This window comes from Oncorhynchus masou, unplaced genomic scaffold (assembly GCF_036934945.1).
Source record: "Oncorhynchus masou masou isolate Uvic2021 unplaced genomic scaffold, UVic_Omas_1.1 unplaced_scaffold_1051, whole genome shotgun sequence".
Taxonomy (NCBI): domain Eukaryota; kingdom Metazoa; phylum Chordata; class Actinopteri; order Salmoniformes; family Salmonidae; genus Oncorhynchus; species Oncorhynchus masou.
In genome coordinates, this window is record NW_027000215.1 from 2,225 (window position 1) to 29,406 (window position 27,182).

At 48.1% G+C, this 27,182-nt stretch overlaps 1 protein-coding gene and 1 pseudogene across 1 annotated transcript; one reads left to right on the top strand and one right to left on the bottom strand.

Moving 5' to 3' along the window:
* Nucleotides 1-1,324: 1,324 nt before the first annotated feature.
* Nucleotides 1,325-5,965, top strand: LOC135528857 (casein kinase II subunit alpha'-like). The gene is made up of 4 exons (XM_064957898.1): nt 1,325-1,542; nt 2,382-2,530; nt 5,094-5,178; nt 5,486-5,965. The coding sequence occupies exons 1-3, from the start codon at nt 1,340-1,342 to the stop codon at nt 5,162-5,164; spliced, it is 423 nt and encodes a 140-aa protein (XP_064813970.1). The 5' UTR covers nt 1,325-1,339; the 3' UTR covers nt 5,165-5,178; nt 5,486-5,965.
* Nucleotides 5,966-14,865: 8,900 nt separating this feature from the next.
* Nucleotides 14,866-25,704, bottom strand: LOC135528852 (microtubule-associated tyrosine carboxypeptidase-like; annotated as a pseudogene).
* Nucleotides 25,705-27,182: the final 1,478 nt, after the last annotated feature.

Here is a 27,182-nt window from a genome sequence, read left to right on the forward strand (position 1 = left end):
ACACACACACAGGGCAACTACGATCACGCACGCACACACAGGGACAACTACGATCACGCACGCACACAGGCAACTACGATCACGCACGCACACACACGATCACGCACGCACACACACACGATCACGCACACACACAGGGCAACTACGATCAGGTACACACACACACACACACACAGGACAACTACGATCAGGTACACACACACACACACACAGGACAACTACGATCAGGTACACACACACACACAGGACAACTACGATCAGGTACACACACACACACACACACAGGACAACTACGATCAGGTACACACACACACACACACACACAGGACAACTACGATCAGGACAACTACACACACACACACACACACACACAGGACAACTACGATCAGGTACACACACACACACACACACACAGGACAACTACGATCAGGTACACACACACACACACACACACACAGGACAACTACGATCAGGTACACACACACACACACACACACAGGACAACTACGATCAGGTACACACACACACACACACACACACAGGACAACTACGATCAGGTACACACACACACACACACACACAGGACAACTACGATCAGGTACACACACACACACACACACAGGACAACTACGATCAGGTACACACACACACACACACACACACAGGACAACTACGATCAGGTACACACACACACACACACACACAGGACAACTACGATCAGGTACACACACACACACACACACACAGGACAACTACGATCAGGTACACACACACACACACACATAGGACAACTACGATCAGGTACACACACACACACACACACAGGACAACTACGATCAGGTACACACACACACACACACACAGGACAACTACGATCAGGCACACACACACGGGACAACTACGATCAGGCACGCACACACGGGCAACTACGATCACGCACGCACACACGGGGCAACTACGATCACGCACGCACACACGGGGCAACTACGATCACGCACGCACACACGGGGCCACTACGATCACGCACGCACACACGGGGCACCACGATCACGCACGCACACACGGGCAACTACGATCACGCACGCACAGGGCAACTACGATCACGCACGCACGCACACACAGGGCAACTACGATCACGCACGCGCACCGCTCCACACTACACTAGTCCATGATACTATGCTTGTATATAATACCACAGTGTGAAATGGCATCATTGGGAGTGGGACCAACCGCTAGAGGTCATCACTTCTATTGTCAAAACATCCCTGTTGTTTTTATTTATTTATATATATTTATATACATTTCATTTAGTTCTATATAAGTACAACTAAATGACCACATGAATACACACTATGAACACGGTTCATCTTTGACGGAGAAGGTGTGGCTGGATGCTCGACGTGTGTGTCTCAACGTTCCTCTGTCCCCATGTTGTGTCCAGCTGGTCCGCATCGCTAAGGTCCTTGGGACAGATGAGCTGTTCGGCTACCTACACAAGTACCACATCGAGCTGGACACACGTTTCAAAGACCTCCTGGGACAGTAAGTACCACTAGGGGGCGTAGCACGGGGCTAGCCTGACCCTGTTCGTGCTCTCGTCGAGTCTATTGCTCATTGAAAAAGCCAAACAATTTGACAAAGCACTGACATGCCAAGAACAGACTGTCACTCGGGTGGGGAGAGGGGCTGCTGTTGAGGACTCCTGGGGTGGTATTCAGTGGCTCTATTGGGATTTGTTTTAGTGCAGTGGGTGGGCAAGACTGTTTGTTTACACGGAGCACATACCACTGTGCTAGCCTACCGTGTGGAATGTTCAGATAGAAATAGATTGTGTAGAAATCCACATCCCAGTGTTCTGTTGTTTCCGTGTTACCCTGAAGGACATGGAATACAAAGTATAGATCCAATCACCTTCTCATTTTAGCCTCCCAGTCTCTCCTTTTTATTGGATGTTTGTTCCCTTGGGAACGGCGATACTGGTGAAGCGATGTGTCAACATACCCCGTCGGAACACAACCGCAGCGTTACATTTTGAGATGTTAAACTCAATAGAGTTTCTTATTGGGCCAGATCAAGCAGTACCTCCCTGTTTCTTATTGGGCCAGATCAAGCAGTACCTCCCTGTTTCTTATTGGGCCAGATCAAGCAGTACCTCCCTGTTTCTTATTGGGCCAGATCAAGCAGTACCTCCCTGTTTCTTATTGGGCCAGATCAAGCAGTACCTCCTGTTTCTTATTGGGCCAGATCAAGCAGTACCTCCCTGTTTCTTATTGGGCCAGATCAAGCAGTACCTCCCTGTTTCTTATTGGGCCAGATCAAGCAGTACCCCTGTTTCTTATTGGGCCAGATCAAGCAGTACCTCCCCCCTCTCCTCCCCGCAGGCAGACGAGGAAGCGCTGGGAGCAGTTTGTCCAGACAGAGAACCAGCATCTGGTGACCCCTGAGGCCCTGGACCTGCTGGACAAGCTGCTACGTTACGACCACCAGCAGAGACTGACCGCTGCTGAGGCTATGCAGCATCCATACTTCTGTAAGATACACGTCTGTCTGTCTGTCTACCTGAGGCCATGCAGCATCCATACTTCTGTAAGATACACACCTGTCTGTCTACCTGAGGCCGTGCAGCATCCATACTTCTGTAAGATACACACCTGTCTGTCTGTCTACCTGAGGCCGTGCAGCATCCATACTTCTGTAAGATACACACCTGTCTGTCTGTCTACCTGAGGCCATGCAGCATCCATACTTCTGTAAGATACACACCTGTCTGTCTACCTGAGGCCGTGCAGCATCCATACTTCTGTAAGATACACACCTGTCTGTCTGTCTACCTGAGGCCATGCAGCATCCATACTTCTGTAAGATACACACCTGTCTGTCTGTCTACCTGAGGCCATGCAGCATCCATACTTCTGTAAGATACACACCTGTCTGTCTACCTGAGGCCGTGCAGCGTCCATACTTCTGTAAAGGGGTCTACACAGTCTACTCTAACAGAGCCGACAGAGGTCTGTTTCCATCTCTCTCTATACGTAGTTCTACCAACATTTGTGAGGCAGAATATTTGGAAGTCGACACAAACAGACCTCTGTCGGCTCGGTTTGAGTAGACTGTGTAGAACCCTAAAGATCAACACACACAGCAGAAGATATGAGAGGAGCGGAGCATGGAGAGGATCTATTTTTTTTTTTCTTCGAACATTGTCCTTGTCTCTTCCTCCAATTTAACTGTGGTACCGCATTTAAAAGTCCCTCTTCATCACCATTCTCTTAATACAGCCTGCTCTGTGGTCTTCATTTAGCCTCCCCACCTCTAATAAACAGAGACGTAGATATCAGTCCACCAGGTAACGGGACACTGTAGTTGATGATTTATATAAAGGCTTTTATTAAATAATAAGAGTACGTTTGTAACGGTGCTAAAGTTGTGTGTCAACTGTAAAATGTGAGCGCAGCAGTGACGGTTACGACTGAAGTATCTGGGATTGAATAGATTGGAGAAAAGGCTCATCGTTTTTTAAAACTTGGCCGCCACATATCATCAGCTTGGTCCTTGTTCAGGAGCCGATGACATGTTGAAGCTTATTATTGATTTTTCCTTTTATTGAACAAGTTAGTTAAGAACATGTTCATTTACGATGACGGCCTGGGAACAGTGGGGTTTATCTGCCTGTTCAGGGGCAGAACTACTTTTTTGTTTTGTTTTAACCTGGTCAGCTCGGGGATTCGATCTTACAACCTTTCGGTTTCAAGTCCAATGCTCCAACCACTACCTGCCGCCCCATTATGATGACCGACATCAAAACCAACCGGTGTGTCGTCACTGAAGTAGAGACGGGTCCAGGCAGAAGTTTGGACACACTTACTTATTCCAGGGTTTTTCTTTTATATTTTAAAAACTTATTTTCTACAATGTATTATTCTACAAAGTCAAAATAAAGATAAACCCTTTCTTGAGTAGGTGTCAACTTTGGACTTGTATTGCATTTGGAAATGAATGGAGCGAATTTGGAGCTGCGGGTTTCTTTGTGTGCTGAGCGAAACAACATTTTTATTTTAGGATGTTGAGTGCCAGAGCGCTGCACAACGACCACTCAACTCTAATCTCACTCTTTCACCCCATCTTTCCTCGTTCCTCCATCTTTGTCTTTCGCTGTCTCTCTCCATCCCTGTCCATGGACTCAATGCTAGGCAGTGAAGTGCACTCATTCTGTGTCCAGTATGCAATTATTTATGTGATGTTGTGTAAATCGATAGAAGCAGTTCAAACCCTTAAAGTGATGGTTTCAGATTTTTGCCAATTAAAGGGATACTTTGGGATTTTGTCAGAGGCCATTTATGTACTTCCCCATAGTCAGTTGAAGTTGTAGATACTATTTTTACATTTGTGTCCAGTATGAAGGAAGTTAGAGGCAGTTTCGCAAGCCAATGCTAATTATCGTTAGCACAATGGCTGGAAGTCTATGGGTATCTGCTAGCATGCCTGCAGTAGATTAAGGACATCATTGCAAAAATCCAGAAGTATCCCTTTAAGCATTTTTTTTTCATCTGACTGTAACGGAGAACTTTATTGCAGAAATCTCTTACTGTCCCTTTAAACTTTGACCTGTACTGATGAAGAGTGAATCTCTTACTGTCCCTTTAAACTTTGACCTGTACTGATGAAGAGTGAATCTCTTACTGTCCCTTTAAACTTTGACCTGTACTGATGAAGAGTGAATCTCTCACCGTCCCTTTAAACTTTGACCTGTACTGATGAAGAGATAATCTCTCACCGTCCCTTTAAACTTTGACCTGTACTGATGAAGAGTGAATCTCTCACCGTCCCTTTAAACTTTGACCTGTACTGATGAAGAGTGAATCTCTCACCGTCCCTTTAAACTTTGACCTGTACTGATGAAGAGTGAATCTCTCACCATCCCTTTAAACTTTGACCTGTACTGATGAAGAGTGGATCTCTCACCATCCCTTTAAACTTTGACCTGTACTGATGAAGAGTGAATCTCTCACCGTCCCTTTAACCTTTGACCTGTACTGATGAAGAGTGAATTGGAAAGAGATGGTCTCCTGACTACCATGTTCTGTGTCCCTCAGATCCGGTGCTGAATGAACAGACCATCTCCAACACAGACACCAAGGCAATAAGTGGATCCAATGCAACATGATGGACAGAGAGGAGGTAACGTACAGACACACAGAGTTCTCCCAAAGAATGTTCGAGCGGCGCCACCTGGTGGACTGGCAGCGCCATTATGTAAAATACAATACTTCAATATTCATGAGTAGATTGCAGGAAATGTCAGTTACAGGTGTTTTCAACAGCTGCTCAGCTGCACCACCTTGTTAAATAATCCTGGGCAGAACCCTGACCTGTACTCATTCTCACACCTGTCCACACACACATACCTGCACAGAAACACCCAGAGTGTAACAAGCCCAGACTTCCATTCTTTTGATCGTGTCTCTATTCCTTCTTTGCCGTCCAGGAAAACCTTTGTTACCTCAACTTGTGACCCTTTCGTGGCAGAAACGATCTGCCTCCAAGTCTACAGCCATACTGGAGCAAGAAGTCAACTTGCAACACACACAACACTCTTGGATTAAACCTAAATCTTTCACAACGTGGGTTCTAGCGTTGCTTGGCCCCAGTCACACACAGCGTATCGGATCCAAGCTGTGAGGTGTGATATTGCCTCCTAGAACTGCCCCCTGAAATCCCTGCCCGCTCCCCACCCCACCCAGCTCCACTCCCCTGTTTTCAAATAAGCTGATGTCAGATGTGATACAGAGACTGACTCCAGGTCAGTTTGGCACTGGTGTTGTGCTGTGAGATGTGTTGGTCAGTATGGAGCTGCACTGGCCTGGGGTCAGAGTTATAATAGCACTGAGTGGCATGGAGGCTCTTTTCTGCTATGGATAGAACAAATACTATATTAAAGAGAATAAACCATTTTTATTTAAATGTTTTTGTGCCTGTTTTTATTATTTTTATTATATCGATTTCTGATTGATCAGTAGAAACCGAAATACTGACAGAGCATTCGGAAAGTATTCCAGACCCCTAGACTTTTTCCACATTTTGTTACGTTAAAGCCTTATTCTAACATTGCTTTTCCCCTCAATCAACACACAACACCCCATAATTACAAAGCAAAGACTTAATTAAAAAAAAAAAAACTGTATAAAAAAAGAAAAACAGACATATTACATTTTACATCAGTATTCAGACCTTTTACTCTGCTTTGTTGAAGCACTTTTGGCAGAGATTACAGCCTTGAGTCTTGGGTATGACGCTACAAGCTCTGTCACCTGTATCTCTGCAGGTCCTCTCAGGCTCTGTCACCTGTATCTCTGCAGATCCTCTCAAGCTCTGTCACCTGTATCTCTGCAGATCCTCTCAGGCTCTGTCACCTGTATCTCTGCAGATCCTCTCAGGCTCTGTCACCTGTATCTCTGCAGGTCCTCTCAAGCTCTGTCAGGTTGGATATGGGGAGTATTGCTGCACAGCTCCTTTCGTCTCTCCAGAGATGTTCGATCGGGTTCAAGTCCAGGCTCTGGCAGGGCCACTCAAGGACATTCAGAGACTTGTCCCGAAGCCACTCTTGCGTTGTCTTGGCTGTGTACCTAGGGTTGTTGTCCTGTTGGATGGTGAACCTTTACCCCAGTCTGAGGTCCTGAGCGCTCTGCTGCAGGTTTTCATCAAGGATCTCTACTTTGCTCTGTTTATCTTTGCCTCGATCCTGACTAGTCTCCCAGTCCCTGCCTCTGAAAACCATCCCCACAGCATGATGCTGCCACCACCATGCTTCACCGTAGGGATGGTGCCTGGTTTTTTCCAATGTGTCGCTTGGCATTCAGGCAAAAGAGTTAAATATTGGTTTCATCAGACCAGAGAACCTTGTATCTTGTGGTCAGTCTTTAGGTTCCTTTTGGCAAAGTCCAAGCGCACTGTCGTGTGCCTTTTACCGAAGTCTGTCCACTCTTATCAGAAAGGCCTGATTGGTGGAGTGCTGCAGAGATGGTTGTCCTTCTGGAAAGTTCTCCCATCTCCACAGATTAAATCTAGAGCTCTGTCAGTGACCATTGGGTTCTTGGTCACCTCCCTGACCAAGGCCCTTCTCCCCCAATTGCTCAGTTTGGCAGGGCTGCCATCTCTAGGAAGAATCTTGGTGGTTCCTAACTTCTTCTATTTAAGAACGCTGGATGCCACTGTGTTCTTGGGACCTTCAATGCTGTAGACATTTTTTGGTACCCTTCCCCAGATCGTTGCCTCAACACAATCCTGTCTCGGAGCTCTACAGACAATTCCTCCGACCTTATGGCTTGGTTTTTGCTCTGACATACACTGTCAACTGTGGGACCTTATATAGACAGGTGTGTGCCTTTCATGTCCAATCAAATTTACCACAGGTGGTCTCCAAGTTGTAGAAACATCTCAAGGATGGTCAGGAGCTCAATTTTGAGTCTCATTGCAAAGTGTCTAAATACTTAAGTAAATAAGGTAATTCTGTTTTTTATTTTTAATATAAATTAGCGAAAATGTCACTTTTTGCTTTGTCATTATGGGTTATTGTCTGTAGTTTGAGGGTTTTTAAAAATGTATTTAATCAATTTTAGAATAAGGCTAACTTAATAAAATGTGGGGGGATATCAAGGGGTCTGAATACTTTCTGAATGCTCTAAGTCAAAATATGAACACTTCTCAGATCAGTGTCTAATACATTTCAAAATGTAAATTATAGAAAGTTATAGACGACGTCAGTTTTAATGTGTTGTTTTTAATAAATAATCTGTGAATCCCAGATTATTTCCAGAACATAAAATGTGCAACATTCATGCAATACAAATGATAAGAGTGATGATTAAAATGCAGTCGACAGAAGTCTAACTTCAGCAGGGCTGCGTTCAGCAGGTTGAAATACACTGAACACTGCAGAGAGAAATGCTATGAATAGAGTTGACACAATTCCACAACGTCGTGCCCTGCTGAACGCAGCCCAGGTGAGTTCTATTCGAAAACCCATCTAAGGCACGCCCATAACGCCACCTTTCTCCTCTACAGCCAATCACGCACATTCCTTGTCAAACATAGGAAAGGAGGAAGCTGCTGTGATTAGTCAGCTTTGGCTGCCTGGCAGTATGAATTAAGGTTGCCATGGTAGTGTATCTCAGAGGCCTGCCGTTTTATATATGGGTGTGTTCCTCTGGCCAGATGTTGCTGATGCATTCCAGATCTCGCAACGCCTGGATAGGTGTTTAACCGATCAGATAACCACGTTATATCGGTCTGGTGCCCGACAGCACAGTCAATGAAGTGGCACTCAACCAATGTCTGAGCAGGGGAACGCGGCCTAAAACGTCCATGGACCTGGCATAGAAGACAAAGGATCCCACGTGGGGTGGAGGCAAGGCAATCTCAGGCCTTCAGCTCAGTCACATCACATTAATACAATAGCGCTGATATATCAAGGGAGCTTGAAGCCCACCAAGGGAGCTCTCGCTCAACACAACAAAATAACAATCAGAACTGGGTCGGATTTAACCACACAATAAGATACATGTGTGGTTAAATAGTTGTAAAAACTAATACCAGGGAAGATTTATTTTAAGTGAACATTCAGACCAGTCAGAATGAGTCTATTGGCTCTCAATAGTTTTAGTCTTCTTCACCTGGTTTCTGGAAAATAATTCCTTGGTGTTCTTTGCCTGTGTTCTGGAATAGAACTGAGTGCTCCTTGGTGTTCTTTACCTGTATACTGGAATAGAACTGAGTGCTCCTTGGTGTTCTTTGCCTGTGTTCTGGAATAGAACTGAGTGCTCCTTGGTGTTCTTTGCCTGTGTTCTGGAATAGAACTGAGTGCTCCTTGGTGTTCTTTGCCTGTGTTCTGGAATAGAACTGAGTGCTCCTTGGTGTTCTTTACCTGTGTTCTGGAATAGAACTGAGTGCTCCTTGGTGTTCTTTATGTGTGTTCTGGAATAGAACTGAGTGATCCTTGGTGTTCTTTATCTGTGTTCTGGAATAGAACTGAGTGCTCCTTGTTGTTCTTTTTAGCAAAGCTAAACGCTTAAAACAATCAGCTCCACAAAAAGGAGATACAAAACTAATACCATAGACATTCATTGTTTTTGTCCTGAAAATAAAAACAGACAAATGAAAGAACTTACAAATCCATGACATGACCCTGTGGTTGTTTCCAGAGGTAGAGGAAGCAGAAGCACAGTTTTACAGACATGGGCTGCAGTGGTATAATGTAGGCGATGTACCCACTGGGCACAGACGTTAGTTCAACATCTAGTTTTGATTTATATTTGGTTGAGTTGTCAACGAACATGAATCCAATGTGAAATTAACTAAAAATGTCACGATGACATTGTATTTAGGTTAAAAGATGGGTGTAAAATAGACTAAATCCCCATTGGTTGATAACTTTCTAATCCAATCAGTTTTCCACATTGATTGAATTTCATCACAGATCTTTTTTTGTTTGGTTGAAATGCTGTAATAACGTTGATTCAACCAGTGTTTTGCCCAGTGGGTATATTATATGATACATCCAGACAGGCTTGGGCTCAATTCCATTTCCATTCCAGTCAATAGAGCAAGTAAACCTAATTCCAAATGTTCTTTGTTGAAGAGAATTGGAATGTCAGTGTACTTCCTGAATTGAGCTCAACTTTGTAGCCAGGTTAGCTGGAGGTTACAGCAGGGGAACTTTAAAAAAAAAAAATGTATCTTTATTTTACTAGGCAAGTCAGTTAAGAACAAATTCTTATTTTCAATGACGGCCTGGGAACAGTGGGTTAACTGCCTGTTCAGGGGCAGAACGACAGATTTTGTACCTTGTCAGCTCGGGGATTTGAACTTGCAACCTTTCGGTTACTAGTCCAACGCTCTAACCACTAGGCTACGCTGCCGCCTCTACACTCTAACCACTAGGCTACCCTGCCGCCTCTACACTCTAACCACTAGGCTACAGTCTAACCACTAGGCTACACTGCCGCCTCTACACTCTAACCACTAGGCTACCCTGCCGCCTCTACACTCTAACCACTAGGCTACCCTGCCGCCTCTACACTCTAACCACTAGGCTACACTGCCGCCTCTACACTCTAACCACTAGGCTACCCTGCCGCCTCTACACTCTAACCACTAGGCTACCCTGCCGCCTCTACACTCTAACCACTAGGCTACCCTGCCGCCTCTACACTCTAACCACTAGGCTACCCTGCCGCCTCTACACTCTAACCACTAGGCTACCCTGCCGCCTCTACACTCTAACCACTAGGCTACCCTGCCCTCTCTACACTCTAACCACTAGGCTACCCTGCCGCCTCCACTCTAACCACTAGGCTACCCTGCCGCCTCTACACTCTAACCACTAGGCTACCCTGCCGCCTCTACACTCTAACCACTAGGCTACCCTGCCCCTCTACACTCTAACCACTAGGCTACACTGCCGCCCTCCACTCTAACCACTAGGCTACCCTGCCGCCTCTACACTCTAACCACTAGGCTACCCTGCCGCCTCTACACTCTAACCACTAGGCTACCCTGCCGCCTCTACACTCTAACCACTAAGCTACCCTGCCGCCTCTACACTCTAACCACTAGGCTACCCTGCCGCCTCTACACTCTAACCACTAGGCTAGGCCTCTACACTCTAACCACTAGGCTACCCTGCCGCCTCTACACTCTAACCACTAGGCTACCCTGCCGCCCCATCAACTAGATTCAGCCACAGAACCGTTTTTACATTCTTCAGCAGATGTTCAGAGGTTTGGAAAACATCATTAGAAATGACTTATAGACTGCAAATTGACCACAAGAAGCCACGACACACATATTAGACTAAAAAAACAAATAATTTCAAACAGAGGGTTGGTAGATATCATCCAGGAGGTTGAATATGAACCCAAATATAGACATCATCCAGGGGTTGGATATGAACCCCAAGGTAGACATCATCCAGGGGGTTGGATATGAACCCCAAGGTAGACATCATCCAGGAGGTTGGATATGAACCCCAAGGTAGACATCATCCAGGAGGTTGGATATGAACCCCAAGGTAGACATCATCCAGGAGGTTGGATATGAACCCCAAGGTAGACATCATCCAGGGGTTGGTAGACATCATCCAGGGGGTTGGTAGACATCATCCAGGAGGTTGAATATGAACCCAAGGTAGACATCATCCAGGGGGTTGGTAGACATCATCCAGGAAGTTGAATATGAACCCCAAGGTAGACATCATCCAGGAGGTTGGTAGACATCATCCAGGGGGTTGGTAGACATCATCCAGGGGGTTGGTAGACATCATCCAGGAGGTTGAATATGAACCCCAAGGTAGACATCATCCAGGAGGTTGGTAGACATCATCCAGGGGTTGGTAGACATCATCCAGGAAGTTGAATATGAACCCCAAGGTAGACATCATCCAGGAGGTTGAATATGAACCCCAAGGTAGATATCATCCAGGAGGTTGAATATGAACCCCAAGGTAGACATCATCCAGGAGGTTGGTAGACATCATCCAGGGGTTGGTAGACATCATCCAGGAGGTTGAATATGAACCCCAAGGTAGACATCATCCAGGGGTTGGTAGACATCATCCAGGGGTTAGTAGACATCATCCAGGAGGTTGAATATGAACCCCAAGGTAGACATCATCCAGGAGGTTGGTATACGTCATCCAGGAGGTTGGTAGACGTCATCCAGGTATCAGAAGAACCGTTCTGTTTCTCTGCAGGACTGCTGTCATCACAACAATCCACTGACCTGTTGGACTGTATGACCATGATATAGGATGCATCCCACATGGCAGCCTGTTCCCTTTATAGTGCACTACTGTTGACCAGGGTCTATAGGGTAGTGCACTACTGTTGACCAGGGTCCATAGGGTAGTGCACTACTGTTGACCAGGGTCCAATAGGGTAGTGCACTACTGTTGGCCAGGGTCCATAGGGTAGTGCACTACTGTTGACCAGGGTCCATAGGGTAGTGCACTACTGTTGACCAGGGTCCATAGAGTAGTGCACTACTGTTGACCAGGGTCCATAGAGTAGTGCACTACTGTTGACCAGGGTCCATAGGGTAGTGCACTACTGTTGACCAGGGTCCAATAGGGTAGTGCACTACTGTTGACCAGGGTCCATAGGGTAGTGCACTACTGTTGACCAGGGTCCATAGGGTAGTGCACTACTGTTGACCAGGGTCCATAGGGTAGTGCACTACTGTTGACCAGGGTCCATAGGGTAGTGCACTACTGTTGACCAGGGTCCATAGGGTAGTGCACTACTGTTGACCAGGGTCCATAGGGTAGTGCACTACTGTTGACCAGGGTCCATAGGGTAGTGCACTACTGTTGACCAGGGTCCATAGGGTAATGCACTACTGTTGACCAGGGTCCATAGGGTAGTGCACTACTGTTGACCAGGGTCCATAGGGTAGTGTACTACTGTTGACCAGGGTCTATAGCGTAGTGTACTACTGTTGACCAGGGTCCATAGGGTAGTGCACTACTGTTGACCAGGGTCCATAGGGTAGTGTACTACTGTTGACCAGGGTCTATAGGGTAGTGCACTACTGTTGACCAGGGTCCATAGGGTAGTGCACTACTGTTGACCAGGGTCCATAGGGTAGTGCACTACTGTTGACCAGGGCCCATAGGGTAGTGCACTACTGTTGACCAGGGTCCATAGGGTAGTGCACTACTGTTGACCAGGGTCCATAGGGTAGTGCACTACTGTTCACCAGGGTCCAATAGGGTAGTGCACTACTGTTGACCAGGGTCCAATAGGGTAGTGTACTACTGTTGACCAGGGTCTATAGGGTAGTGCACTACTGTTGACCAGGGTCCATAGGGTAGTGCACTACTGTTGACCAGGGTCTATAGGGTAGTGTACTACTGTTGACCAGGGTCCATAGGGTAGTGTACTACTGTTGACCAGGGTAGTGCACTACTATTGACCAGGGTCCATAGGGTAGTGCACTACTGTTGACCAGGGTCCAATAGGGTAGTGTACTACTGTTCACCAGGGTCCAATAGGGTAGTGCACTACTGTTCACCAGGGTCCAATAGGGTAGTGCACTACTGTTGACCAGGGTCCATAGGGTAGTGCACTACTGTTCACCAGGGTCCAATAGGGTAGTGCACTACTGTTGACCAGGGTCCATAGGGTAGTGCACTACTGTTGACCAGGGTCCATAGGGTAGTGCACTACTGTTGACCAGGGTCCATAGGTTAGTGCACTACTGTTGACCAGGGTCCATAGGGTAGTGCACTACTGTTGACCAGGGTCCATAGGGTAGTGCGCTACTGTTGACCAGGGTCCATAGGGTAGTGCACTACTGTTGCCCAGGGTCCATAGGGTAGTGCACTACTGTTGACCTGGGTCCATAAGGCTCTATACAGATAATAGGGTGCCGTTTAGGACTCAACCATAGTGAATATGATCCAAGCGTAGTAGATATGATCTGAGTGTTGATCTGTTCGTTCCACACACTCTGTCTGTCGGACACTGGCCTTCATTTCCAGGGCTTTCCAACAGCAGAGTGATGAATGACACTTGGGAGGATTAGGATCAGTCTAGACCAGAGGGAGTCGGTCAAGGATGGATGGCCAGTCTAGACCAGAGTGAGTCAGTCAAGGATGAATGGCCAGTCTAGACCAGAGGGAGTCAGTCAAGGATGGATGGCCAGTCTAGACCAGAGGGAGTCAGTCAAGGATGGGATGGCCAGTCTAGACCAGAGGGAGTCAGTCAAGGATGGGATGGCCAGTCTAGACCAGAGGGAGTCAGTCAAGGATGGATGGCCAGTCTAGACCAGAGGGAGTCAGTCAAGGATGGGATGGCCAGTCTAGACCAGAGTGAGTCAGTCAAGGATGGATGGCCAGTCTAGACCAGAGGGAGTCAGTCAAGGATGGGATGGCCAGTCTAGACCAGAGGGAGTCAGTCAAGGATGGATGGCCAGTCTAGACCAGAGGGAGTCAGTCAAGGATGGATGGCCAGTCTAGACCAGAGGGAGTCAGTCAAGGATGGATGGCCAGTCTAGACCAGAGGGAGTCAGTCAAGGATGGATGGCCAGTCTAGACCAGAGGGGTCAGTCAGTCAAGGATGGGATGGCCAGTCTAGACCAGAGGGAGTCAGTCAAGGATGGATGGCCAGTCTAGACCAGAGGGAGTCAGTCAAGGATGGATGGCCAGTCTAGACCAGAGGGAGTCAGTCAAGGATGGGATGGCCAGTCTAGACCAGAGGGAGTCAGTCAAGGATGGATGGCCAGTCTAGACCAGAGGGGTCAGTCAGTCAAGGATGGGATGGCCAGTCTAGACCAGAGGGAGTCAGTCAAGGATGGATGGCCAGTCTAGACCAGAGGGAGTCAGTCAAGGATGGATGGCCAGTCTAGACCAGAGGGAGTCAGTCAAGGATGGGATGGCCAGTCTAGACCAGAGGGGTCAGTCAAGGATGGGATGGCCAGTCTAGACCAGAGGGGTCAGTCAAGGATGGGATGGCCAGTCTAGACCAGAGGAGTCAGTCAAGGATGGATGGCCAGTCTAGAACAGAGGGAGTCAGTCAAGGATGGATGGCCAGTCTAGACCAGAGGGGTCAGTCAAGGATGGGATGGCCAGTCTAGACCAGAGGGGTCAGTCAGTCAAGGGGAAAACAGACCACGCTGACCAGAGGTAATTAGCAGCAGGTGACCATTCTTAACGCCTCTGACCACCGAACATCATCCGCCATTTTCTATTCATTTCCCGACCATTCTACATGTTGAATCGTTGACGCCCAGTTGTTGACGCCCAGCAGGTGATCTACAGCGCTCAGCTGAAGGTCGGTCGGTCGGTCGGCCGGTCGGTCGGCCGCCGGTCGGTCAGGGAAGGAGTTCTCTAAGCTGAGCGTCGCTCAGTTCGTTGACCGCGACAATGTGGTCCAGATGCTGAAGGTATGTCTCCTGGTCCTGCATGAAGTGAGGGATTCTGGTCCGGCGCAGGACAGCGAAGTGCCGTAGCCTTTCTACGTCCTCAAACGACACCTGGAGGGCCAGAAGAAGAAGGTTAACGTCATCATCATCACATCGGTGGTAAATTTACAGACTCAACCTCTTTCCCACCCCATCTGATATTACAACAGCCTTGTCTGGTGCTCTATTATGAGGTATAAACTACAATTCAGCTTGTTTTTTTGCTGCAAATGTGTCCACCATGAAACAACCAAACTATATATCATCGCCGGGGGGGGGGGTAAACATGAACCGATCCTGTACGGGAGGATGACGACTGACCTTGCCTAGCGAGGTCAGCATCTTGAAGTCGATGTTGCTCCGATGTCGTAGAATCCTGAGGATTCCGTCCAGGTACACCTGATCTTTACTGAAACAGCCTGATTCACAACCACACAAACCATCAAGTCAACACAGAGACTACCAATCCTTTAAAACAAATGTTTACATAATAAGTCAAGATTCTTTTGGGTGCATAGATCTACTACTGGTACATGTGCAATGGTTAGTGTAGTCACACACGCACGCACGCACGCACGCACACACACACACGCACACATACAAACATACACACATACACATACACACACACCCACATACACGACACACACAGACACACACACACACACAAACACACACACACGACACACACGACACACACACACACACTCTCACCAGGCTCCGAGGTGTCCGTCTGTCCCCTCTTGGCTCTGAGGCAGTACTCCCAGCGCACCGCGGATCCTGGACGAACTGAGCGATGTGGCTGAAGAGCTGGCTGAAGCCCATCCTGGTGGCGTGATACACCGTATAGTAGAGCAGAGCGGCGCGCCACAGGTAGGGCTGTTTCCGTAGCAACACACTGTGCAGGCTGGCCAGGCCTTCTTCCGTGGGATTGGCCGGTTTGAGGCCATACTGCTTCCTGCCTGCGGAAGTAGACCAGGGCTGGAGGTTGTTGTTCACACCTCTAAGGTAGTGGGTTCCTGGGGGGACAGAGATGGAATAACATGAGGATGTAATAGAGGCGCTGTGTACCTGGTAGGACACGCAGATTATAACTCAGAACTCATTTATGATGCTGTGTGGATGATAAACACAACCCCCATCTCCCATCCCATACCCCCATCTCCCATCCCATACCCCCATCTCATACCCCCATCTCCCATCCCATACCCCCATCTCCCATCCCATACCCCCCATCTCCCATCCCATACCCCCCATCTCCCATCCCATACCCCCCATCTCCCATCCCATACCCCCCATCTCCCATCCCATACCCCCATCTCCCATCCCATACCCCCATCTCCCATCCCATACCCCCATCTCATACCCCCATCTCCCATCCCATACCCCCATCTCCCATCCCATACCCCCATCTCCCATCCCATACCCCCCATCTCCCATCCCATACCCCCATCTCATACCCCATCTCCCATCCCATACCCCCATCTCCCATCCCATACCCCCCATCTCCCATCCCATACCCCCCATCTCCCATCCCATACCCCCCCATCTCCCATCCCATACCCCCCATCTCCCATCCCATACCCCCCATCTCCCATCCCATACCCCCCATCTCCCATCCCATACCCCCCATCTCCCATCCCATACCCCCATCTCCCATCCCATACCCCCATCTCCCATCCCATACCCCCCATCTCCCATCCCATACCCCCCATCTCCCATCCCATACCCCCCATCTCCCATCCCATAACCCCCATCTCCCATCCCATACCCCCCATCTCCCATCCCATACCCCCATCTCCCATCCCATAACCCCCATCTCCCATCTCATACCCCCCATCTCCCATCCCATACCCCCCATCTCCCATCCCATACCCCCCATCTCCCATCCCATACCCCCCATCTCCCATCCCATACCCCCCATCTCCCATCCCATATCCCCCATCTCCCATCACAGATCCCCCATCTCCCATCCCATACCCCCCATCTCCCATCCCATAAACCCCATCTCCCATCCCATAACCCCCATCTCCCATCCCATACCCCCCATCTCCCATCCCATACCCCCATCTCCCATCCCATAACCCCCATCTCCCATCCCATACCCCCATCTCCCATCCCATACCCCCATCTCCCATCCCATACCCCCATCTCCCATCCCAGATCCCCCATCTCCCATCCCATACCCCCATCTCCCATCCCATACCCCCCATCTCCCATCCCATACCCCCCATCTCCCATCCCATACCCCCCATCTCCCATCCCATACCCCCCATCTCCCATCTCATACCCCCCCATCTCCCATCCCATACCCCCCATCTCCCATCCCATACCCCCCATCTCCCATCCCAGATCCCCCATCTCCCATCCCATACCCCCCATCTCCCATCCCATACCCCCCACAGTAAAAACATGCTGTATGGTGCATTCAACGTACTGTACCTATCTCATGCCTGAGCATGCCCTCCAGCCAGTGTTGTCGTGCTCCAGACAGGTTGATAGTCAGAGTGGGACGACAACTCTCCACCATCATCACCGCCTGGGACAGCAGCTCATCAGACAGACACACCACCACCTAGACAAAGTTAACACCATACTCTTCATCATCATCATCATCATCATCATCATCATCACCGCCTGGGACAGCAGCTCATCAGACAGACACACCACCACCTAGACAAAGTTAACACCATACTCTTCATCATCATCATCATCATCACCGCCTGGGACAGCAGCTCATCAGACAGACCACCACCACCTAGACAAAGTTAACACCATACTCTTCATCATCACACAGACCACCACCACCTAGACAACGTTACCACCATACTCTTCATCATCACACAGACCACCACCACCTAGACAACGTTACCACCATACTCTTCATCATCAGACACACCTTACCACCATACTCTTCATCATCACACAGACCACCACCACCACCTAGACAATGTTACCACCATACTCTTCATCATCAGACACACCTTACCACCATACTCTTCATCATCACACAGACCACCACCACCACCTAGACAATGTTACCACCATACTCTTCATCATCAGACACACCTTACCACCATACTCTTCATCATCACACAGACCACCACCACCTAGACAATGTTACCACCATACTCTTCATCATCAGACACACCTTACCACCATACTCTTCATCATCACACAGACCACCACCACCTAGACAATGTTACCACCATACTCTTCATCATCACACAGACCACCACCTAGACAAAGTTAACACCATACTCTTCATCATCACACAGACCACCACCACCTAGACAATGTTACCACCATACTCTTCATCATCACACAGACCACCACCACCTAGACAATGTTACCACCATACTCTTCATCATCACACAGACCACCACCACCTAGACAATGTTACCACCATACTCTTCATCATCACACAGACCACCTCCACCTAGACAATGTTACCACCATACTCTTCATCATCACACAGACCACCACCACCTAGACAATGTTACCACCATACTCTTCATCATCACACAGACCACCACCACCTAGACAATGTTACCACCATACTCTTCATCATCACACAGACCACCACCACCTAGACAATGTTATCACCATACTCTTCATCATCACACAGACCACCACCACCTAGACAATGTTACCACCATACTCTTCATCATCACACACACCACCACCACCTAGACAATGTTACCACCATACTCTTCATCATCAGACACACCACCACCACCCCCTCGTAGAGGTCGACCGATTATTCGGAATGGCCGATTAATTAGGGCCGATTTCAAGTTTTCATAACAATCGGTAATCGGCATTTTTGGACACCGATCGTGGCCGATAACATTGCACTCCACGAGGAGACTGCGTGGCAGGCTGACTACCTGTTATGAGGAGACTGTGGCAGGCTGACTACCTGTTATGAGGAGACTGTGGCAGGCTGACTACCTGTTATGAGGAGACTGTGGCAGGCTGACTACCTGTTATGAGGAGACTGTGGCAGGCTGACTACCTGCTATGAGGAGACTGTGGCAGGCTGACTACCTGTTATGAGGAGACTGCGTGGCAGGCTGACTACCTGTTATGAGGAGACTGTGGCAGGCTGACTACCTGTTATGAGGAGACTGCGTGGCAGGCTGACTACCTGTTATGAGGAGACTGTGGCAGGCTGACTACCTGCTATGAGGAGACTGCGTGGCAGGCTGACTACCTGCTATGAGGAGACTGTGGCAGGCTGACTACCTGCTATGAGGAGACTGCGTGGCAGGCTGACTACCTGCTATGAGGAGACTGAGTGGCAGGTTGACTACCTGCTATGAGGAGACTGTGTGGCAGGCTGACTACCTGTTATGAGGAGACTGAGTGGCAGGCTGACTACCTGCTATGAGGAGACTGCGTGGCAGGCTGACTACCTGCTATGAGGAGACTGCGTGGCAGGCTGACTACCTGTTATGCGAGTGCAGCAAGGAGCCATGGTAGGTTGATAGCTAGCATTAAACTTATAAAAAACAATCTTAACATAATCACTAGTTAACTACACATGGTTGATGATATTACTAGTTTAACTAGCTTGTCCTGCGTTGCATCTAATCAATATGGTGCCTGTTAATTTATCATTGAATCACAGCCTTCTTCGCCAAACGGGGGATTTAACAAGCGCATTCGCGACAAAAGCACTGTCGTTGCACCAATGTGTACCCAACCATAAACATCAACGCCTTTCTTTAAATCAATACACAAGTATATATTTTTAAACCTGCATATTTAGTTAATATTGCCTGCTAACATGCATTTCTTTAACTAGAGAAATTGTGCCACTTCTCTTGCATTCTGTGCAACAGAGTCAGGGTATATGCAGAATTTATTACAAATATATATATATATATAAAAATCGTCTGATTAATCGGTATCGGCTTTTTTTGGTCCTCCAATAATCGGTATCGGCGTTTAGAAATCATAATTGGTCCACCTCTAGTCCCTAGACAAGGTTTATCATCATCACCTTCATCATTATCATTACATCATCAGACACACCACCACCGAGACAAGGTTATCATCATTACCTTCATCATCACCTTCATCATCATCATCACCTTCATCATTACATCATCAGACACACCATCACCTAGACAAGGTTTATCATCATCACCTTCATCATCATCATTACCTTCATCATTACATCATCAGACACACCACCACCTAGACAAGGTTGTCATCATTACCTTCATCATCCTCATCATCAGACACACCTCCACATAGACAAGGTTTATCATCATCACTTTCATCATCATCATCATCACCTTCATCATTACATCATCAGACACACCACCACCACCAAGACAAGGTTTATCATCATCACCTTCATCGTCATCATTACCTTCATCATTACATCATCACACACCACCACCTAGACAAGGTTATCATCATTACCTTCATCATTACATCATCAGACACACCATCACCTAGACAAGGTTATCATCATTACCTTCATCATCATCATCATCATCATTGCACAAAGACATCTTGTTAACACACCAACCGTCAAACACACTACCTGTAACACACCAACCCTCCAACACACTACCCATAACACACAAACCCGACAACACACTACCCGTAACACACCAACCCTCCAACACACTACCCATAACACACCAACCCTCAAACACACTACCAGTAACACACCAACCCTCAAACACACTACCCATAACACACCAACCCTCCAACACACTACCCATAACACACCAACCCTCCAACACACTACCTCTAACACACCAACCCTCCAACACACTACCCATAGCACACCAACCCTCCAACACACTACCCATAACACACCAACCCTCCAACATACTACTCATAACACACCAACCCTCAAACACACTACCTGTAACACACCAACCCTCCAACACACTACCCATAACACACCAACCCACACCAACCCAACACACCACACGTAACACACTACCCATAACACACCAACCCCCGAACACACTACCCATAACACACTAACCCTCCAACACACTACCTGTAACACACCAACCCTCCAACACACTACCCATAACACACCAACCCTCCAACACACTGCCCATAACACACTAACCCTCCAACACACTACCCATAACACACCAACCCTCAAACATACTACCCATAACACACCAACCCTCAAACACACTACCTGTAACACACCAACCCTCCAACACACTACTCATAACACACCAACGCTCCAACACACTACCCATAACACACCAACCCTCCAACACACTACCTCTAACACACCAACCCTCCAACACACTACCCATAGCACACCAACCCTCCAACACACTACCCATAACACACCAACCCTCCAACATACTACTCATAACACACCAACCCTCAAACACACTACCTGTAACACACCAACCCTCCAACACACTACCCATAACACACCAACCCACACCAACCCAACACACCACACGTAACACACTACCCATAACACACCAACCCCCGAACACACTACCCATAACACACTAACCCTCCAACACACTACCTGTAACACACCAACCCTCCAACACACTACCCATAACACACCAACCCTCCAACACACTGCCCATAACACACTAACCCTCCAACACACTACCCATAACACACCAACCCTCAAACACACTACCCATAACACACCAACCCTCAAACACACTACCCATAACACACCAACCCTCCAACACACTACCTGTAACACACCAACCCTCCAACACACTACCTGTAACACACCAACCCTCCAACACACTACCTGTAACACACCAACCCTCCAACACACTACTCATAACACACCAACCCTCAAACACACTACCTGTAACACACCAACCCTCAAACACACTACCCGTAACACACCAACCCTCCAACACACTACCTGTAACACACCAACCCTCAAACACACTACCTGTAACACACCAACCCTCAAACACACTACCTGTAACACACCAACCCTCAAACACACTACCCGTAACACACCAACCCTCCAACACACTACCCATAACACACCAACCCTCCAACACACTACCCATAACACACCAACCCTCCAACACACTACCCGTAACACACCAACCCTCCAACACACTACCCATAACACACCAAACCTCCAACACACTACCTGTAACACACCAACCCTCAAACACACTACCCGTAACACACCAACCCTCCAACACACTACCTGTAACACACCAACCCTCCAACACACTACCCATAACACACCAACCCTCCAACACACCAACCCTCCAACACACCAACCCTCCAACACACCACACGTAACACACTACCCATAACACACCAACCCTCCAACACACTACCCGTAACACACCAACCACCCAACACACCACACGTAACACACCAACCCTCCAACACACTACCCGTAACACACCAACCCCCCAACACACCACACGTAACATGTGAAACCTCACTCACCTCTCCTACACAGTTCTCCTTCTGCAGGTACTTGCGTGCAGCAGCCCAGACTCGACTCTTTGGTAAAATACTTCCTCCCGTCACTTCCTCAAAGTTCTCATAGTTACCAAACTTCCTCAGAATACACTCCATAATCCCAACAGCCTGTAGAGAGAGAGGATAGAGAAACACCCAGAGAGTGAGAGAGAGAGAGAGGATAGAGAAACACCCAGGGAGTGAGAGAGAGGATAGAGAAACACCCAGGGAGAGAGAGAGAGGATAGAGAAACACCCAGAGAGAGAGAGAGAGAGGATAGAGAAACACCCAGAGAGAGAGAGAGAGGATAGAGAAACACCCAGAGAGAGAGAGAGAGAGAGAGAGAGGGTGAAACAACCAGAGAGAGAGGATAGAGAAACACCCAGAGAGTGTGTGAGAGAGAGAGAGAGAGAGAGAGAGAGAGAGAGAGAGAGAGGATAGAGAAACACCCAGAGAGTGAGAGAGAGAGAGAAACACCTTACTTGCTTTGGCCACGTTAACACGTTTCCCATGCCAATAAAGCCCTTGATTTGATTTGAAGAGAGAGAGAGAGAGAGAGAGAGAGAGAGAGAGAGAGAGAGAGAGAGAGAGAGAGAGAGAGAGAGAGAGAGAGAGAGAGAGAGAGAGAGAGAGAGAGAGAGAGAGAGAGAGAGAGAGAGAGAGAGAGAGAGAGAGAGAGAGAGAGAGAGAGAGAGAGAGAGAGAGAGAGAGAGAGTCTATTAAGATACAATATGTCAGGAGGAAGACATTCAAGTTAATTTGCCACAAAACACACATAATAGCTAAAAATGCAGAAATCCCCAGAGTGGGTTTTCTTCCTGCCATCTAATATCTTTGCCAGACAGAGAGGCCTACCTGTGAGAGGAAGAGGTCAGATAATATCTTTGCCAGACAGAGAGGCCTACCTGTGAGAGGAAGAGGTCAGATAATATCTTTGCCAGACAGAGAGGCCTACCTGTGAGAGGAAGAGGTCAGATCCATCTCTGTATTTCTCCAGCACAGTGCTGGGCTCCGGGGTCGAGTACTCAAACTGGGGGTCGTATTTATAGTCGGACTGGAAGAAGGCCTGCCTCTCCTGGTCTAGGTTAATGGGTCTTAGGGCCACAAGGAGACAGGGGCCTCGTGGTGTGGAGGGCAAGGGCAGCGGGAGGCCCCTCCAAACCCCGGGCAATGTGGGGAAGGGAGGTGGCTGGACGCACACGCCCCCTGGTGGCCCGGAGGCCCATTGAGGAGTTGTTGACAGTACAGGTGCTCTCGCTGCGGCGCATCCAGCCTCCGGGGCCCAGGCTGGGGCTGGTGAGGGAGCGTGCTGGGGGCGAGGGGCAGTGGAGGGACCACCAGCGCTGCGCCAGGGGTTGTAGGACCCCGCGGTCCAGAGCGGGCTCGGAGCCACGGAGGCGAAGGGGTGTCACCTCCAGGCTGAGGGGCCGGCGGAGAGCGGGTCTGGTCGCCACCTTATTCCGAGATGAGGCCGTTGCCACGGTGACGTCCCCGCCGCAGAGAGACAACCGGTCCATCGTATGGCAAGACTGAGCGAGAGGAGTTGGTAGAGGAGCCAACACTGGCCCTAGGGCTGGGGGTAAGGCTGACATCTGCCACCAACGACTGAGGTTGAGGCTGGGGTCCATTGTGGGAGTTGGATACCCGCTCCCTCTTAGTGACACGGCTTGTCCTGGCGTGGAGCCGAGTGTTGGTGGTGGTGGGGATCCGCTGTTGGTTCCTCGGTTCTTCTGGCGGTTTTGGTAGTGTCAGGCCTGGTGTCTTCTGTTCTAGTGGGGGTGCTGTTGGTGGTGGTTTTGGTAGTGTCAGGCCTGGTCTCTTCTGTTCTAGTGGGGGTGCTGTTGGTGGTGGTTTTGGTAGTGTCAGACCTGGTCTCTTCTGTTCTAGTGGGGGTGCTGTTGGTGGTGGTTTTGGTAGTGTCAGGCCTGGTCTCTTCTGTTCTAGTGGGGGTGCTGTTGGTGTTGGTTTTGGTAGTGTCAGGCCTGGTCTCTTCTGTTCTAGTGGGGGTGCTGTTGGTGGTGGTTATGGGAGGCTCTGGGCTGGTGTTTTCTAGTCTGGTGTTGGTGGTGGTTTTGGGAGGTTCTGGGCTGGTGTTTTCTAGTCCGGTGCTGTCGGTTGTGGTGGTTTTGCGAGGGTCCGGTCTTGGTTCTGGACCCGTCAGGTCTGTGGTGCTGCTGCTCCCTCCGACCCCGTCGACGTCCGTCCGATCCATACAGTCCTCACCCGGGTCCAAAACCATCTCCGCTGCAACAGCTCTGCTGCCGCTGGTCCAACCACACCACACTGCAAACACAAGACGGTCAGCTTTTTAGTCTGTCATAAATGACCCATTAATTGGTAGGACCTTTTTAATGCAGTCAGTGCTTGTGTCAGGAACAGGCAACAACAAGTTCAAAAACATTTGTGCCACATTGTTTTCAATGGATTACATGAATCCATTACTGGCCGAGGAGCCATCTGGACAGGGACACACACATGTCCAACGGTCCGATTGCGCAAGTATACCTCCCGATTCGAATCGGCCTGCCCTGCAACATAGACAGGGCTCGGTCAGGGGCGGGGTTTCTGTGCTGCTGAATACGAAACTAGGTGGTCGGGACGGCGGGACGGGCTCTAGTCATCCCATATATGGGACTAGTAAATGACTTCGAAACAAAAAAACTAAAGATCCGAATCATATAGATGTTTTAGCCTACTACATATGTAGCCTCTATTTACACAAGGCGATCGCGACTTCTGCTGTGTATTGTATTGAGGTTTAATTATCCATTCGGACCACCAAAGTGTATTGCATACAAATTTTCAGGATATCTCTCCGTCATTGTGACATTGTCGTAATGTAATGGAACAAATAGTCTGTTGTAGAGTACAGCAAACCGTTTTTATGACACCGTGTTATTATTATAGTCATGCCAATAGCCATAATTGTCAATATATTGTATTCAATGACAGTAAAGGATGAATCGACAAAAAAATAACGGTTTTCTATCAACATGTGTAGTTTTCTTCTGATCTGATCTTCAGAATCAGATAATAAATCGAGGATGAATGAAACAAGACAATAACCGAAACTCCAATAATCGTATTCATAAATGTTTTTACCTTGCAGCGGGGTTTTGGTGATCAGATTTGTAAATTCAGGCTTTTCTTTAATTCATGACGCCCAGCTCTGCTTGTGCTCTCCACAATGAGCCGCGGGAAGGTTTCCGGTGGCGCCCGGTGAAAAATGCTCATTGGATATGAGCAGCTTTAGTGGATGGTCCGCCCGGAGAGGCATGCGAGGAAGTTCGGACTGTGTTGGAAGATATGACGCGGCTGCACAGCTGATGAACTCGAAAGTGCCATGCGCAGTGCGTGCCGCTATTCTGCGTCCTTACGCACGTGGCATCTCTCCGAGGCAACCGAGCAACGAGGAGCACGTAGGCTACGTTCCCCGAGGTTCACATAAGCCCCACATAAATATAACGGTTAGAGTCTTTATAGTGAAATCCATATATTGAGATATACAGTGCCTTCGGAAAGTATTCAGACCCCATGACTTTTCCAGATTGTTTTACGTTACAGCCGTATTATAAAAGGAATTAAATGACAACAAAACAATCTCAGCAATCTACATACACACAATACCCCATGACAAATCAAAAACGTTTAAAAAAAAATCTTTGCAAATGTAGAAAAAAAAACAGAAATACCGTATTTACATAAGTATTCAGACCCTTTGCTATGAGACTCAAAATTGAGCTCAGGTGCATCTTGTTTCCATTGATCATCCTTGAGATGTTTCTACAACTTGGAGTCCACCTATGGTAAATTCAATTGATTGGACATGATTTGGAAAGATACACACCTGTCTATATAAGGTCCCACAGTTGACAGTACATGTCAGAGCAAAAACCAAGACATGAGGCTGAAGGAATTGTCTGTAGAGCTCCGAGATGGGATTGTGTTGAGGCACAGATCTGGCGAAGGGTACAAAAACCTTCTGCAACATTGAAGGTCCCCAAGAACACAGAGGCCTCCATTCTTAAATGGAAGAGGTTTGGAACCACCAAAACGCTTCCTAGACTGGTCGCCAACCCAAACTAAGCAATCGGGAGAGAAGGTTGTAGCGTCATACCCAGAGTCTCAACTCTGTAATCGCAGCAAAAGTTTCTTCAATAAAGTACTGAGTAAAGGGTCTGAATACTTATGTAAATTTGATATTTCAGTGTTTCTTTATTTTATAAATGAGAAAACAAATTCTAAACCTGTTTTTGCTTTGTCATTATGAGGTATTGTGTGTAGATTGATGAGGGGGGGGGGGGGAAACAATTTAATCCATTTTACAATATGGCTGTAATGTAACAAAATGTGGAAAAAGTCAAGGGGTCTGAATACTTTCCGAAACCACTGTAAGGCTCTGGGTGTTTCTATCTATCAGTCAATGGGCCTATGGTTAGACGCTCCTCAGAAGCCATCCAAACGTCTTCAATTAAGTCCCCATGCAGTCTTTTTCATTCAATGTTTAAATAACTTTGTCTAATATATCATTGTGTGTTTATTTCATATATATTTTTATTTATTTATCATTTATAATAATAATAATAATAATATATCCCATTTAGCAGACGCTTTTGTCCAAAGCGACTTACAAGTCGGCTGGGGCCACTACTTTTACATATGGGTGGTCCCAGCGGGAATCGAACCCACGACGCTTGGCGTTGCAAGCGCCATGCTCTACCGACTGAGCCACACAGGACCCATTTATTTTCCCGAGATTCCTTTTGCCA